The 18,685-nt window shown below is 38.2% G+C and overlaps 1 protein-coding gene across 1 annotated transcript in view; it reads left to right on the plus strand.

The window, feature by feature from the left end:
* GRK3 (G protein-coupled receptor kinase 3) overlaps positions 1 to 18,685 on the plus strand; it is a 143,048-nt gene that overhangs the window by 20,091 nt on the left and 104,272 nt on the right. Inside the window, exon 2 of the mRNA XM_003789835.3 lies at positions 13,646 to 13,722. Within this exon, the coding sequence (XP_003789883.1) occupies positions 13,646 to 13,722 (77 nt within the window). The remainder of the gene's footprint in view (positions 1 to 13,645; positions 13,723 to 18,685) is intronic.

The raw sequence follows: 18,685 nt of genomic DNA on the forward strand, positions 1-18,685 counted from the left end.
GACCAGTGAAATTAAAGTATATTTAATGTTATTTTAATGCCCAGTAATAAATTGTGAAGAAAAAGGGATGGAAAGCAGAATGTGGATTATTAAAATATTGTAGGAAAAACACAGAGGAACTTAAATTCACATTTAACTTAGTTGGGTTGTGGTCTTCTGAATGGAGTTTATCCTGTGCTGAATTGTTTAATAATATGCAAATTATATGTGAGGGATTTTCTGCCAAAGGTCTGGAGAACTGAGGAAACTTGGGAAGAGTTGACATTAAACTTAAACTGCATTAAACTGCTTTGGAATCTATCTGGTGAAGTTTGGTGGTTTTAAATCTAGTGGTAAACTGTTTATTGTGCCTTTGGGTAATGTAGCTCAGTTTTGATGAGTAGTATGTAGAAAATATTTAGTAACTATGTATGAAAAAAAGTAGTTTCACTTGAGGGCAGTTCAATCTTGTTGTGACTGCTTGGTCATCTTTATCGTTTTTTTTGAGACTCCCTCAAGCTATCGCCCTGGGTAGAATGCCATGGCATCACAACTCATAGCAACCTCCAACTCCTGGGCTTAAGTGATTCTCTTGCCTCAGTCTCCCAAGTAGCTGGGACTACAGGTGCCCGTCACAATGCCCGGCTATTTTTTGGTTGTAGTTGTCATTGTTGTTTGGCAGGCCCAGGCTGGATTCGAACCCACCAGCTCTGGTGTATATGATTGGTGCCTTAGCTGCTTGAGCTACAGGTGCTGAGCCAGTCATCTTTACCTTTAAAAAAATCTGCTTTTTGGGGTTCTTAATGGCCAGTGGTGGTAAAAATGCTCATTTGTATACTGGTTGTAGTTTAAGGAGCATTCTCTTACCATCTTGCTTTATCTTCATAACTACCTTATTATGTGCTACTAGTTTTTTTAGGCAAGATATCACACATTTAAAGTATTTGTTTAGGCCAGGCTTGGTGGCTCACACCTGTAATCCTAGTACTCTGGGAGGCCAAGGTAGGTGGATCACCGGAGCTCAGGAGTTGGAGACCAGGCTGAGCAAGAGTGAGACTCCATCTCTCAAACTAGCCGAGCATTGTGGTGGGCGCCTGTAGTCCCAGTTACTTAGGAGGCTGAGGCAAGAGGACCGCTTGAGCCCAAGAGTTTGAGGTTGCTGTGAGCTGTAATGCCATAACACTCTACCAAGGACGACAAAGTGAGGGTCTCTTTCTCTCTCGAAAAAAATGAAAAAATATCTAAAATATTTGTTTAAAATAATTTTGGACATTAGAATAAAATAGTATTAAACCTCATGTAGAATATGGAGGCTTTTAATAATGGGAGGTATGTTGTTCTATCACACAAATTGTGATTTTGCTACTGGTTGAAGTCCAGCCTAGGCTGCCTATTCCTGGGCTAGTAGACAGCAGGCTATCTGGTGAGCTGGTCTTTCAATGACTTTAGTAGTAGAAAAAAGGTTTAAAATTATGAAGCAGTACTTATTATACTTGCCATTCATTTATACAGCAGGATTCTATTTGTGCGTGACAGACTGGTTGGTTTATCTCCATCCAGGGGGTATTAAATTAAAAAAAAAATCTATTAGGCCTCCTGTCAATATATAGGCCTTATTTTTGTAAGGAGAAATGTAAAAGTGGTAGACTCTAGAGGCCCAAATGTGATTTTTCAAAACTTTCTGTGATGAAAATTTCAAATGTGTACAGGAGAGAATATAACAGTATGAAATTTTTCAAAATTGTTTTTTATTAAATCATAACTTTCTACATGGATGCATTTATGGGGTTCAGGGTACAGCTTCAATATACAATGTGAAATGCTTACATTGAACTAAGTAACACTCCATCACAATGACACTCATTTCTTCATAGTTGTGCTGGAACAGTATGAAATTGACACAGCTGTCCCATGGCTTCCTCAGTTATTAATACACAGCCAGTCTTGCTTCACCTACACCTCTTGCTCCCTAGAGATTATTTTGAAATATAACTGGAAATGATATATTGTTTCATCTATAAACATTTCTGTATATATTCGTAAAAGATAAAAACTCTTTAAAAAAACAAAAGTGTAAGCACAATATATTGCCACCGCTAAAAAAGAGTCTTCCTTAGTATCAGGAAATATTTAATCCATCTTAACATTTCTCCAGTTTTCTAAAAAGAACTTTTTTTAACTTAAATTGAGTTTCAGATAAGGTTCATATATGATGCGTTACTGTTGCTGATTGCTTCCCCATGGAGTAATTTTTTTAAAAAAACAAATAGCTTTATTAAAGTGTAATTAAATATGTACACATATTTCAAGTGTACAATTTGGTAAGTTTTGTTTACACTGTGAAACAATTATTAAAATTATGATTGTGAACATACATATTATGCTGTTTTCCATCAACAATTCTCAATTCTTTGGCACCAACTGGCAGGCCCTATAGGTTGCAAAGGAGGTTCCCAGTCTCCCACACTTCTGCCTGACTGACTACAAATTCAAGGGTTCCCATGACTATCTCCCTAGATTTGATATTTTGCCAGATGACTCACAGAACTTGGGGAAAAAGTTATACATGGGTCATTATGAAAGTTTTGAGATCTAGAAAAATCAAGAAAAGTAGAATCTGAATCTGAGCAGATGGAAACAGTGGAAGCCCTCCCAGCAATACTGATAAGCTGAGCAAGTTGAAACTTGCACTGTTAAGTCCGAAAGGATGCTGTCAAAATTTCAAAACTTTTGTAGTGACCCATGTACTTATGATTACTTTTATTATGAAAGATATAGCTCAGGAACAGCCAAGTGGAAGAGGTATACAGGGCAGGGTCTGGCAGGGAGGGGGGAGTGCAGAACATCTGTGCCCTGTCTGGGCACACCAGCTTCCCAGCACGTAGGTGTGTTCACCAACCCACAAGCTCTCCAAACTCGGTGTTCTTACCAAAGTAGGCATAATTGCTTAAGGCCTTGGCCACTAGTGATTGAACTCAGTCTCCAGCCTCCCAGCAGTCTGGGGGTGAAGCTGAGAGTTCTAACACCGTAGTCATGTGATGGGTTCCTGACAACGAGCCCCTGTTTTGAAGCTACATCCACCAAGAATTAGCATCAATTCAAGTAGGGCAAAAGGGCTTCTTATGAATAAAAGATGTTCCTATCATTCAGGAAATTCCAAGGGTTTGGGGGCTCTGTGGCAGGAAATAGAGACAAAGACCAAAGATGTATATCATACCACCTATATCATCCTTAAAAGTATGCCCTCGCCTCTTTGTAGTCAACATGTACTGTTTGAGGGTCTTCTTTAACTCAGAAGAATCGTTTTGAGATCTATCCATGTTGTTCATGTATCAGTAGTTCATTCCTTTTTACTGCTGAGTAATGCTCCATTGTATCGATATTTGCATCTATTTATCCATTTACCTATTGTGGACTTTCGTGTTGTTTTCAGTTTTTGACCATCACAGATGAAGCTGCTAAGAATATTCATGTGCAAGTCTTTATGTGAATAAATGCTTTCATTTCTCTGCGGTAAACAACTAGGAATGCTCACGTGGTAGGTGTAGTTTAACTTTCTAAGAAACTGCCAAAGGGTTTTCCATTGACATTCTCACTAACAGTGTCCACATCTTCACTAACATTTGTGTGGCCTTTCTGATTTTAGCTCCTCTCGTAGGTGTGTAGTGGACCCTCATAGTGATTTTAACCTGCCTTTTCTGAATGACTGATGATGTTTGGCATCTTTATAAGCTTTTAGGCCATCTCTGTATCTTCTTTGGTCAAGTTTCTATTCACATCATTAGCCCATATTTTTTATTGGGTTGTGAATGGATCTTTATTTATATTGGATACAGGTCTTTAATCATATATATGATTTGCCAGTATTTTCTCTCAGTATGTGGACTTTTCATTCTACTAAGTGTTTTTTCAGGAATAGCAGCTTTTAATTTTAATAAAATTAAATTTATCAATTTTTCTTTAATGCTTTTGCTGTCATGTCCAGTCACAAAGATTTTTAAAGATGTGTTCTTTGAGAAGTTTTATCGTTTTAGTCTTTATATTTGGCTTTGTGTTACATTTTGAATTACTTTTTGGATGGAGTGTTAGAAGATCAGCCACATTCTTTGAGCTAAGCATTAAAACAGGCAAGTTATTAAAAATACAGATAGAAATTTAATAGTACAATGAAGAAAATTAAAAGTAGAACATAAGATAATAGTCAAGAATTATAGGAAAAAGCTTGGCTCATACCAGTAATCCTAGCAACTTGAAAGGTTTGAGGCCAGGAGATTTCATGAGCCTGGGCAACATAGCAAGACCCCCACCTCTACAAAAAATAAGAAAAATTAGCCAGGCATGGTGGTGTTCACCTGTAGTCTCAGCTATTTGGGAGGTGGAGGCAGAACCTTTGAGTTCAGGAGTTTGAGGTTTCTGTGAGCTATGATGATGCCAGTGGACTCCAGCCTGGGCAATAGAGCAAGACCCTGTTTCTTTAAAAAAATAAAAATAGAAAGAAATTGGGTGGTGCCTGTGGCTCAAGGGAGTAAGACGCTGGCCCCATATGCTGGAGGTGGCTGGTTCAAACCCAGCCCTGGCCAAAAAAAAAAAAAAAAAAAAAAAAAAAGAAAGAAAGAAATTGTAGGAAAAAAAGTACAGATAGAAGCACAGACTAGCTTTTTGATGGTTAGAGGAAAAAATTAGTCATTTCTTACACCAAGGAAGACTCTTTTATGAGAGTATGTAAGAATCTAGCCACCCTTTACAGGAGGGGAATTGTAAAAATTCATATCATAGTAGGAGTTAGAGTTGTATCTAAGGTAAATAAGGAAAACATTGAAACTCAGAATGGAATAGGTAGTAAATTTCTAAATTTGGTGACTGTTTCTGGAATGTTTCTAGAATACTTCTCCAGTGTATTTTGTGGGGAAAAATGAGAGTCATGGTAGATGAAAAAGTGATTATAATACATGAAAATTTAGAAAATAAATGAAATACTTAATTGTCTCTTGAAGAAGGAAAGATTGTCTATCTTCAAAAGCAATTAATATCATCTACAAATAGAGTCTAGACTCAACTGAGCTTAGACTGCCTCAGTCAAGGAAATACTTGACATTATAAAAATTGAGACGACAGTGCCTGTGGCTCAAGGAGTAGGGTGCCGACCGCATATACCAGAGAGGGGGGCTTCAAACCTGGCCCAGGCCAAAAACTGCAAAAAAAACAAAATAACAAAAAACAAACAAACAAAAAAATTGAGAGATGAGGAAAATTTTGGTACTTAGATTTATTTTTATACTACTTGTATCTCAAACATCTTTCCTATTTGAAAATTTTATCAATAATCTTCAATTTCAAAATATTTGTTATTTGTAATTAATAGTTTCAAAACATTTCATTTATTCTCTTAGAACTTGAGATTGGAGAATATTATAAATGACTTCCAACCAGATACAAATAAATATAGAGGTAAATAACCATACTATTTTTTATTAATGGTAGGGCTGTACCTGGCATAGTGTAACTTTTCTTTTTTAACTTGTTTTATAACTTGTTTGAAAAACAGACCCTTCATCTTCATACGTATCTTTATGGAGGCTCATAATTCACTTAGTGCCTACTATGGCTCACGTGCTTGCCTTTGTAGACACAGAATTTGATAAACGCATGCTGCTCTCATTTATGCATGGATCTCTTTCTTTCACAGTCATTGAAGCATTCATTCATTTATTGTCAATAATGTAATAAACACTTACAGCACCGACACCCAGCAGAACAGGATATTGAGAACAGCCTCCCCCTATTGCAGTTTCTTCCCCATCCTGTGTCCTGGCCTTCTGCTCCTTTTCCTTGCCCTCCCTCCATAGATAACCACTCCTTATGAATTTTATGTCACTCATTCCCTTGCCTTTCAAAACGGTATGGTTTTATCACATATATGAATTTCCATAGATTATATTTTTTATTTCTGGGTTTATAATTAGGGTATTATAGTCTATGTCTAGGACATATGGGACAATATCCAAAGGGCTAATATATGAGCAAGTGGAGTGCGGAAGACCAGACTGAAGAGGTGTGTGAAGATAGAATGGCCGAGACTTTTCCTAAACCTGTGAACGATAGAAACCACGATTCAAAATGTTCTGAGAAGGCTGGGGAGAGGTTTTTTTTTTTTTTTGAGGCAAGGTCTTACCGTGTCACCTTGGGTAGAATGCCATGGCATCATAGCTCACAGCAACCTCAAACTCTTAGGCTCAAGCGATTCTCTTGCCTCAGCCTCTGCAGTAGCAGGGACTATGGGCACCCACCACGATGCCTGGCTAGTTTTTATTTTTTTAGTAGAAACAGGTCTCAGTCTTGCTTAGGCTGGTCTCAAACTCCCAAGCTCAAGCAATGCACCTGCCTTGGCCTCCCAGAATGGTAGGCTAACAGGCATGAGCCACTGTGCCTGGCCAGAGAGAGTTGTTAAGGGATATAAAATTCCATTTGGAAAGGAGGAGTAAGTTATAGTGTTCATAGCACCTTAGGATGACTTTAATTTACAATAACATGTCCTTTTCAATAGCTAAAGGAGGATATTGAATGTTCACAACACAAAGAAGCAGAAAGTGTTTATGATGACGGATATACTGATTACCTTGATCACTACAGTATATGTATTGAGGCATCACCACACCCATGAATATATATATAATTATTATGTGTCCATGGAAAAAATTTGTGAAGAAGTTTAGAGACTCCCAAGCAGGATGAATACAGGAGGGAAATCACACCTCTAGGTGCATTCTGGTTACACTGCTGAAGACCGAGGATAAAGAAAGGTTCTTAAAGCAGCCAGATAAAGGAAGGCAGCCAGATGAAAAAGAAACGTATATACAAAGGAACAAAGATAAAAATTCTAGCATGATTCTTACATAAACTGTAAGCAGAAGACAGCAGAGTGACATCAGTGCTGAGAGAAAACAAAACAAAATTGAACCTCCAGCCTAGGAAGGATTGTACACCCAATAAAAATATCTTTTAAAAAAATGAAAACAAAATAAATACTTTTTTAGACAATGAAGGGCTAAAAGAATTCATTGATGGTTACTCTGCTATACAAAAGATGTTCAAGGAATTCTGTTAGGCAAGAGGTAGGTATATGGGATGTATCAGATGACATTTGGATCGCCACAAAAAATGAAAAGCACCCATAAATAATAAAAAGGCAGTTGACTCTAAATACAATTTTTCTTAATTACATTAAAAGATATTGCATGTCTAAAGCAAAAACAGTAAAAATACATTGTGAGATCTATAACATACTAGAAATAAAGTGTATGACCATAATGTCACAAAGGATGGGGCAGAACATGGAAATGTAAAATGTTATTTGAAGGCAGAGTATGATAAATGAAAGATGTATATTGTGAATTCTAGAGCACCCCCATAAACAAGAAAGAAAAGGGTTAAACTAGCAGAGAAGATAAATGGAATCATAAAAAAACAATCTTCAAAGAAGGCTAAAGAAGAAGAAAAACAGGAACAAAGTGCAGGTGAAAGGACGGGCGGCAGTTCTCCCCACATTGGTCCACGGTTTCACTCTAATTCCCATCGAAACCCAAGCTGTCGTTTTTGTAGAAATTGATAAGTTGATCCTAAGATATGTATGGAGACGTAAGGGACCCAGAACAGGCAAGACGGTTTGAGAAAAAGAACAAAGAGGACTTATGCTAATTTCAAAACTTACTATGTCGCTCCCTCATCAATACAGTGCCACAGTGGCATGTGGAGAGCACGCAGAGACCGTGGAATGGGATGGAGAGTGAGAAATAAACCCTCATTTCTCAAGTCAATTCACTTTGAAAAAATGCATTTCAGTGGGGAAATGGTAGGCATAAATAGTGCTGGAACAATTGGATATCCATATGCAAAAATGGAAAGGAACTACCAAAAACCTTAGCTATTTGTCTCCCACCAGACTCCCAAGTAACTCAAAATGGATTACAGTTCATTTTTAGACCTAACATAATACCACTTCTAGAAGAAAACCTAGGTGAAAATCATTGTGACCTTGAATTAGGCAAAGTTTTCTCAGATTTAACACCAAAAACAGAGTCTGTGAAAGGAAAGTATTTATATATTGGGTTTAATTAAAATCTAAAACCCTTTGTTATAGACAGCACTAAGCAAGTGTAAAGATAAATTATACACTCTGAGAAATATTTGAAAATCACAAATATTTGACAATATGTGATAAATAGCTTATATCCAGTATCCAGAATATGTAAAGAACTCCTGCAATTAAATATTAAGACACCATTCCTTAGAACAGGCAAAAAACATTTTTTAAAAAATTTTTTTGGGATAGAGTCTTGCTCTGTTGCCCTATTTAGAGTACAGTGGCATCATAGCCCACAGCAACTTCAAATCCCTGGGCTGAAATGATCTTTCTGCCTCAGCCTCCTGAATAGCTGAGACTACAAATGTGTGCCACTATCCCTGGCTTATTTTTCTATTTTTTATAGAGACGGGGTCTTGCTCTTTCTCAGGCTGGCCTCAAACTTCTAAGCTTAAGCAATCCTCCCACCTCGGCCTCCTAAAGTGCTAGAATTATAGATGTGAGCATCTGTGTTCAGTCTAGGCAAAACATTTGAATAGACATATTAACAAAGAAGATATGTAAAGGGCTAATTATCACATGAAAAAATACTTAGTATCATTACTTATTAGAGAAATGGAAATTAAAACCACAGCAAGATGCTATTTCACAGCCTAAAATAGTCTGAAAATAAGTGTGTTCAAGAACATGGAGAAATGAAAATTCTCCTGTATTGCTGCTAAGAATGTGAAATGGTATAGCAAAAATGGCAGTTTGGCAGTTTCTTTTTCTTTCTTTTTTTTTTTTTTTGCAGTTTTTGGCCGGGGCTGGGTTTGAACCTGCCACCTCTGGCATATGGGCTGCCGCCCTACTCCTTTGAGCCACAGGTGCCGCCCCAGTTTGGTAGTTTCCTTAAAAAATGTTTTAAAACATGTTACCATATGATCTAGCTAATTCACTTACTTGTATCTGCTTAAGAGAACTATCCCGCACGGTCTTATTGGTAGATGTTCATAAAAGCATTATTCATAATAGCTCCATGAAGGAAATAATCCAGGTGTTCACTGAATAGTGAATAGGTAATGGAATTACACTCAGCTATACATTCTACTCAGCAATACAAAAGAATGGCTCAGCAGCAGGCTGGACACACCTCTTAAAGATGATGCTAATAGAAAAAGCCAAGCACAAAAGACTACATTGTATGTGATTCCACTCACATGTAATTTCTAGGAAAGGAAGAAGTTTAAAAATAGCAGGTAAGGTAAGTAGTGGTCAGAGGGGGAGGTGAGCTCAGAGATTGATTGTCCATGGGCACAAGGGAACTTTTTGGCATTATGAAAGTATTCTAAAACTGATTGAATTGAAAGTTGCCCTAAGTTTGTCAAAGTCATCTAACTGTACATTAGCATTCATGTGATGTGCTATGTGAATTATAGCTCAAGAAAGCCATAAGAGAGAGAAAGAACAGATGGGAAAATATAAAACAAATAGCAAGTTAATAGATTTAAACCCAACCATATCTATAATTTAGGTGCCAATTGTTTAAATATTTCAATTAAAAGGCAGAGACCATCAAATAAGATAAAAAGCAAGATTCAGTTATATGGTTGGCCCTTGGTATCTGCTGATTCTGCATCTTTGGATTAATCCAACATGGATCAAAACTATAATAGCACCTCTGTAAGTGACCTCTGTAAGTGGTCACTCAAGGGACTATAATAAACGGGTCCACATAAAGAGGGGTCAACATAAGAAACTTCCCTGAGTACATGTGCATGTCCAGTCTATGAAAATTAGAGGGGGGGGGCCAACTATAGAGGTTCTACTGTATTTGAAAAAAATAAAAGAGAAACAATAAAAATTAACACTACAACAAAAATGCAAATAAAAAACTAATATAGTATAACATACAACAATAATTTATATAGCATTTCTATTTTATTAGGTATTGTAAATAATCTAGAGATGACTTAAAGTCAGTGTTTCAACCTTTCTAATGCTGCAATGTATTTTCATTGTTAAAAAGGGGTTGCGACCCACAGGTTGAGAACCACTGCTTAAAGTATGTGGGAAGCTGTGCCTAAATTGTATGCAAATACTACACTATTTTATAAAAGGGACTCAAGCATGTGTGGATTCTGGTATCTGAACGGGTCCTGGAACCAATCCCCCATGGATGTTTTGGGACGACTGTATACTGTGAACTAGAAACTTACTTTATGAAAACATAAATACTTAAAAAAGATAGACCGGGGTAATGCCATATAAACACGAACCAAAAACAGGTCGAATGACTTCATTTATACCTGGTGAAATAGACTTAAAGATTATAAACAGACATTAAATACATTTTATAATGATAATGGAGTTATTTTATCCAAGAAGTATAACAATCTTAAATGTTCATGGACTTAACAAAGCTGTTAAATATAGTTTAAGATTTTAATACTTCCCTTTCAGTAATTTATAGAAAAAGTAGACAGAAAGTCAATAAGTATATAGGAAATCTAAGCAACACTGTTAACCCAGTTGACCCAGTTGATGTTTATAGATCACCTCGTCCAACAAACAGCCTATATATTATGTTTAAGTGCACATAAAATACTCAGCAAGATAGATCATTTTGTAGGCAGTGAAACAATTACCAACAAATCTTGACTGAATCATTCAAAATATGTTATCTGACCACTAAAGAATTAACTAAAATTTAGTAAGAAAAAGAGAACTGAAAATCTCCCAGTATTTAGAAATGAAGCAGCACTGTTCTAAATAACTCACAGGTCAGGGAAGAAATCTCAAGGGAAACTGGAAAATAATTAGAATTGGATGAAAATGAAAATGGAAAGTATCAATATCTGTGAGATGCAGTTAAATCAATCTCTAGAGGGAATTTTATGACTTTAAATGGTTATTTTTAAAGTTTAATTTTTTTTTTTTGGATTTAACTTCTGGATCTAAATTCTTTTTTTTTTTTTTTCCAGTTTTTGGCCAGGGCTGGGTTTGAACCCACCACCTCCAGTATATGGGGCTGGCGCCCTACTTCTTGAGTCACAGGCACCACCTGGATCTAAATTCTTAAGTTAGAAAAGAGCAACTGAGACAATATAGTATTTGTATAAGAATAGTCATATAGATCAATGCAGTAGGATGGTCCAAAGATAGAATCAGCAGGGGCACAGATAACACAGTATTTCAACAGGCGTTAGGTGTCACAAGGAAAAAAAAAGAACTTTGATTCCTACCTTGTGCTATACGCAATGCAAAAATTTACTTGAAATGGATATTAGACCTAAGCACAAAAGTGAAAATTTTAACACTTCTAAAGGAAAAATATAGATTAAGACCTTCGTGATCTTGGTGTGAAAGATTTTTTTAGCCCAGATTGTTCATTAAAGAAATATCAACAAATTGGAATTCATCCATTAAATACTTCTCTTAGAAGGACTCTGAAGAAAATGAAGAGTCAAGGTGCCACCTGGGAGAAAATATTAGCCTCACATAAATTTGACATAGGAGTTATTTCCAGGCTAAGTAAAGGAGTTTTACAATTGAGTAATAAGACAAACCATGCGATTAGGCAAAAGATGTGTCTACATACCTCACAAAAGAAGATATGCAGATTCCAATAATCACGTCCAAACATGCTCAACATGTTCATTAGGGAAATGCAAGCTGTGTAAAATAAGATGCCGCTGTGTACCCAACAGAGTGGCTAAGAATTAAAAAGTTTTACAACACAAGTATTGAAAACGATGTGGAGAGACTGGAACTATCCTTCGTGGTGGGAGTGTGAAATGGTATAGCCTCTTTGGAGTGTAGTTCTGAAGGTTTTCATATATGCTATAATTGACCGCATGACTAACAATTTTATTTCTTGGTATTTATTCATCAAAAATGAAAACCTGTGCCCCAAAAGACAATATATAGGTATTGTTTTATCAACTAATGGATGGGTGAACAAATTGTGAAATATTCATACAATGGCATCGTATTTGGCAATAGAAAGGAATTAAATATTTAACGCACATAGCAATATGGATGAAGCTTTCCTATGTCAAGTGAAAGAAGCCACACACAGTAGACAACATATTGTGTAATTTTATGTAACATTCTGGAACTGAAGCATGTAATCTATGCTGACAGAAAGCAGATCAACAGTGGCTTAGATTCCAGAATATGGAGATCCTGATTGTAAAGGGATACTTCCTGGGGTGATAGAAATATTCTGTATTTCGATTAAGATAAAAGTTACATGGGTATATACATTGGTCAGAAACTTATCTGATGATACACTTAAGTATGCATTTAATGGCCTACAAGTTATACTTCATGTAGTTTGCTTTAAAAAGTAAAAATAACGATAATGCCAAATTATTCACTTTGACCATCAGTGGACAATGGAGATTCAATTGTATGCTTTTTGCATCAGAACAGTCACTTTTTGGGTTCACTGACTGACTAATTCATCCTTTCCCCATTTTTCTGGTTTGCAGCTGCTATCACATATCAAAGTTCCACGTATGTGCGGCTGTTTCTGTGCTCTCTATTCCTTTCCTTCATCAGTTTGTTTATCCTAATTATTTTGGGATCATAATAAACCCCCATATCTTTATTCTCTTTTTTAGAGGCATTTTGGCTGTTCTTGATCTGGTGGTGTTTTGCATAATACAATTTTATTTATTTATGTGTGTATTAATTACTTAATTCATTTTAGAGATAAGGTCAATCCAACTGGAGTATAGTGGAGTGAACATAGTTCACTGCAGCCTTGAACTCCTGAGCTCAAGCAGTCCTCCTGACTCAGCCTCCCAAGTTGCTGGGATTGTAGGAGCCAGCCACTATGCCTGACTGTTTCCTATGCATTTTAGAAAGAGCTTGTCTGTTTTCTATGTTCTGTGAAAAACCCTGTCAGGATACTGATGGGAATTATATTGGTTTTATAGATAAATTTGGGTAAACTTTCCATTTTTACAATATTAAATCTTTCTGTTCATAACTGTGGCATACTTTTCCATTTATTTAGATCTTCTTAATGTCTTTCTTTATAATTTGCAATTTTCCCAACAAAGATCTTATCCATAATTTGGAAAAATAATTTCAAGGTATTTGGTGTTTTCGTATGTTATTGCAATTTAGGTCTCCCTTCTAATTATGTTTTCTCATTGTTTATTATTGGTGTATAGAGATATGATTTTTTGAATATCCGTCATGTGTTAAGGGAACTTTGACCTTTGTTATAGAACAAAGCTTATTAATTGATTAGGGGAATCTTTCGTGTGTGTGTGTTGGGGGGGGTATGTGTGTGTATGGTGCTGTGTGTGTGAGTGTGTGAGGTGTGTGCCTGTTTTGGAGAGTGATTGTATTGATGGTGGATTTTCAAAGTCCTTGAGTTATTCTGTAGTCCAGTCTCTACAAGTCAGGTTGGCCTTGTGTTGCAGAGCGGGCAGTGGCTGACGCTATGGAGTTTCCAGCTTACAGGGGTCGGCACGAGGATGTCTCTCATAAAGTTGATGTCCTTGAGTCAAGGCATCTGTATCTTTGTCATTCTGGGGACACTTATGATGCAGACTCTGTTGCTAAACATGTGTCACTCTTCCCTTTCAGTATCCGGAGTGTGATGCAGAAGTATCTTGAGGAGAGAAATGAAATAACCTTTGACAAGATTTTCCATCAGAAAATCGGTAAGTACAGCTTGCTCAGTTTCTGTACTGTCATTTCAGTAGTGAAATTGGGTGACACTACAGCACTGTGTGAATGCAGCCCCCTAATGCTTTATATCCTTTATAGCCACAGCTGGGAATGAAGGACGTTCTGTATAGTTAATGAAGTGCATAGTGATGATTCATATTCCTAGTAATATAATCTTAGGAGTAAGCTATTGGGAAACAGACCAGTGCAAGCCTGGGTTTTACAGTGGTTTGGGGTTGCCCAAATCAAAAGGTTCGGTACTGGGTAATTAAAATATGTGTGGTTGGAGCCCCCCTTCAGCTTCTCACACTGCCGTGTGCCTCCCGTGGCCACAGGGAGTTGGCATGTATCTTCATAAACACTATTTCACTCTTCCTGGAAGGAAGCTATTTCTTTCCAGGGCCTGGGGCTGGATTATTTGATGTCATTGATTTTCATGGGTTTATGGGTTTTGTGTGCCTTTCTTTATGAGCAGGACCATGCTGATTATTTTTATTGTGTAGCTTCAGGAATAAGAGTGTCTGCTCAACAGGTAACAAGGACTGCCTGGCCCCATTATACATGTGGGTCATTATGGAAGTTTTGAGATACACAAAAATCAAGAAACAAAATCCACACAGATGGAAACAAATGAAGCCCTCCCAGCAACACAATAAGCCGAGCAAGTGAAAACTCGCATGAGGGAATCACAAAGGTTGCTATTGTCTGTGTTTTTTGGAAGTGAAATAATGGATCATAACACTTTCTGTCTCAAAACTTCCTTAGTGACCCACAGATATGTACCTATGGGCTAGGGACCCATCTCTCACTGGCTGAGGCCCAGATCTGGCCAGAGCTGGTCTTGGCCAGTGCAGATGTGCTGTGCTTTGCAGTTACCTAGCAGTTAGTGCCTGAGGAAATTAGAATTGCATAGGAATTGCCTTAGTTTCCAGGTCTAAGAAGACATATAAGGTATTATATTCTCATCTGCCTTCTAAAAAGCTGACAGTTTTTATAGAGGTGATGGAAAGCTGTATTCCATGTTCTTTTTTCACTTTTTTTTTGTTGTTGTTCTTTTTCATTCTCAAAAAACTAGTTCCTGCTGTCCATAAATTTGCTAAATAATGTTTAATTCTCATCCAGGGTAAGAGTCATCCTTTGATCTGGCGGCTAGCCATAGTGTCAGTACGCCCATCGTGACGAGATAAATGGGCAATTCTAGGGTTTTTACATGAAATCAGTGTCATTGAATGTAAGAAAACAGGACACGCTTCTCCTTCCTTTGCACCTTGCTTCCCTCCCATAATTGCTGAGATGCTTTGTAGTTTTTAAATTATTTTATTGCTAAGAAAATCACTTCATTAAAATTCCAAGAAATTAAAGTTCCCTAGAACTCTATTTGTGTATGTAGCTGCTTCCACAATCTTACACGGTTGACAGAGCCCTTGGGGGCGGAGTATCTTGTGAGGTACTGCAATTCCCGCCAGCCCTTCATTTACAGATGAGGAGATGGGGACACAGGGAGATGAAGTGACTCCCTCTGATTCCAGTTCTCCTACTCATTCTTCAAAGACTGTCGCAAAGGAAGAGCAAGTGTAACATGGAGAGGATCAGCCAGTAGGAACCAGACAGGATTTTTCAGGGAAGAGTCTTATATAAAGTCTTTGGCTTTTTATTTATTTATTTTTATTAAATCATAACTGTGTATATTAATGCAGTCATGGGGTACAGTGTTTTATATACAATTTGAAATACTTTCATCAAACTGGTTAACATAGCCTTCGTGGCATCCTCTTAGTTATTGTGTTAAGACATTTATATTCTACATTTAGAAAGATTCACATGTACTCTTGTAAGACGAACCATAGGTGTGGTCCCACCAAACACCCTCCCTCCCCTCATCCTCCCCCCTCCCCTGAAGTCTTTGGCTTTTTATAAAGCACTTTTATTATCTAGTTTACAAAAATTAGCCAGTTTATTACGGTGGTATTCTGTAAGTATTCCTTTCTGGGTGACCCATGAAGGACATGGTAGAAAGGTGACTAAAGAGAATTGGAGAGGCAGATGCTGTGTAGCCTGAGTGGGCTGCAGGAAAATGTGTGGAAAGCTAAGGGCCTCTGCCACGCAGAGATGTTCTGTCCTGCTCCTCAGGATTTGACTGGCAAACGGATAACTTAAAAGGGCTTGGCTTTTCTTTCATTAGTTATCGCTGCTTCTCATTATTTGTGTTGTGTTTGTTTGACTCTCATTTACATAAATAATTTCTTTTGCTTTTGATTTTATACTAAAAACCAGAAAACAAAACTCATAAGAACAAGAGAGAGAAATTCCCTATCTTTGGGAGAGATGGGAAACAGGAACCATTTATCTATTTATTGTTAAAACGTTTTAAATTTATTTTTTTACAGCTTCGTTGAGATGTATTTCGCATAGCATACAATCAACCCATCGAAAGTAAACAGGCTAGGTGCTGTGGCTCACACCTGTAATCCTAGCACTCTGAGAGGCTGAGGTGGGTAGATTGCCTGAGCTCACCAGTTCAAGACCAGCCTAAGAGCGAGACCCTCATCTTTAAAAATAGACAGGCATTGTGGTGGTCGCCTGTAGTCCCAGCTACTTGGGAGCCTGAGGCAAGATAATCACTTGAGTCCAAAAGTCTGAGGTTGCTGTGAGCTATGACATCATAGCACTCTACCGAGGGCAACATAGTGAGACTCTGTCTCAAAAAAAAAAAACAAAGAAAGAAAGTAAACAGTTTTACTTTTTTACAGTGACTTTTAGCGTATTCACAAGAGTTGTGCAACCATCTGCATGGTGTTTTAGAATATGTTTATAAAGTATTTTAGAAAGAAACTCAGTACCCACTAGCTGTCACTCATGCCCTGTTTTCCCCTCCCCCAGCCCCGGCAACCAGTACTCTCTGTTTTTTCCTATGGATTTCCCTGTGTTGGATATTCCACATAGAGGGAATCAAGTACCAGCAGCTGTGTGTTGACGTTTCTCATCCTGTCTTCAAGGTCCGTCCTGGTTGTGCTGTGAATCAGACCCTCACTCCTTTTTATAGCTGAGTAACTCCACTGCATGGATGCCCTGCATTTTGTTTACCCCTTTGCCAGGTGGTGGGCATCGGGCTGTTTCTGCTTTGTGGCTGTTATGAATAATGTGCTATCAACGGAAGGACTTTTTTTAACACGACGTGAGTGCTTCCCTACTGCTAGGACCTAACTGGAAGATTGTGGTCAACCTGCTTTCCCCGGCGGCTCTCCTTCCAGTTCCTGAGATGCATCAGTGATTCTTTCTTCCTTTGTGTTTTCTGTTTCTCGCTCTCCTTCTGTAACTCTTTTCCTGTGTGCTACCCCCCCCCCCAACACATACAGCTCCCACAAACGGAGTTTTCCATTGTTTGGATTCAAACCTTAGCTACCCCTGGCTCTGGGTGCCTTTGACTGAATGGCCACTGGTGCTAGTGCAGGCCTGGGCCTTGTCTGTAGCTGCACAGATCTCTCTCCAGCATCAGCCTCTTTGGGCACTGATGGGCTGCGAGTTCTATCGCAGTTAAGCTGACAAAATTAAAAATTGTTTCAATAAATAATTCCTTCTTTCCTTCTCTCTAATTTGTGAGTTTGGAGCCAGTCTGGAGAAGCTGAGGACCAACAGCGACTGATGGGAGGCTGAGGGAGAGAGGACAAGCCCCCGCCTGTAACCGCCCTGACAGCGGTCTGCGTGCCATGTCTGTGTGCACCCTCTTTTTTCGTTCCTTTGTAGCCTTTTCACTTTGCCTGGCATTAGGGCTTGGGGGAGAGTGGGCTGTGGCCAGGGGAATTTGGCCTGGTGCTCTGGTTGCCTTGCCTGGGTCCCCTTCCCGCTCCCGGCTTCCTCTTTGCCTTTCTTGTCTGTTCGCTGCTCCTCTTTGACCCCGTGGGTCAGCGCCTCATTCTCTCCACGCACCGTCCCTTCTGCCCCCTCCTGCTGTTGCTTCCTGGTTCTCTTGGTGCTCTTCCCACCCTCTGTCCCCTGCCTGTCAACCCCTTTCCTCTCTTCTCATACCTTCCCAAGTCCCCCTGCTCACTGCTGCATTGGCAGCACAGGGTTGGACACTGCCCTCCAATGTGTGCTGCCACTGACGTGTGAAAATGTTTTGCGAAACGAAAAATGTGGAAGTCTTTCATTTACCCTGCCTCTGAGACTTTGCTGAGATAATGGGCCATGGGCAGACCTGTTTGCCACACCCCAGAAGGGTGGGAATGCCATTAGTTTTCTTATCTATAAAGGTGGAGACACCAATAGTATCTGCCCATAGGCCACTGTGAGGATTCAGTACGCAATGGTGTACTCAAAGCCCTTAACACAACCGTTGGTTCTCAGCAGCTGTCTGATGAATGAAAGCTCTTATGCAAAATTGTTTGTTTAAAACAGTTTTCAACATACACAAAAGTAGAGTAGAATAATGAACTTCTATATGTTTTAGCAAACCACTCGTAGCATTTCATATGCATCTTTGAAAAATATGAATGCTTTCCTCACACAATCTCAATGCCTATATCCCAAACGATAAAATTCATGACAATTCTTAGAAGATTCTAATACTAACTCTTTAGTCACATTTTTCACATTCACTTAAAACTGCCCTTTTACTTTTTAGGTTAGTTATAAATATCGTTCTTGTAATTGGTAATAATACTTCTTTTCATTGAAAACAGCTCCTGTTCCACCTTCTGCACACATGCACCATGCACACACAGAGGTAATTATTGAAGAAACTGGGTCTCTTGTGTTATAGAATGGTCCATATTCTGGTTTTTTCTGTTTGCTTCTTAATGGTACCATTTAAATTGTACTTCTGTTTCCTGAGTTTCCTGTAAACTGAAAGCTAGTTCTCACAGCTTGGTTAGATTTAGCTTTAATTCTTTGTGGTGAGAGTGCTTCATAGTTGGTTCTGTGCACTTCTTTTCTTTTCTTTTTTTTTTTTTTTTTTTT

Source organism: Otolemur garnettii, unplaced genomic scaffold, assembly GCF_000181295.1.
Source record: "Otolemur garnettii isolate 467f Iridium unplaced genomic scaffold, OtoGar3 scaffold00038, whole genome shotgun sequence".
Classification (NCBI taxonomy): domain Eukaryota; kingdom Metazoa; phylum Chordata; class Mammalia; order Primates; family Galagidae; genus Otolemur; species Otolemur garnettii.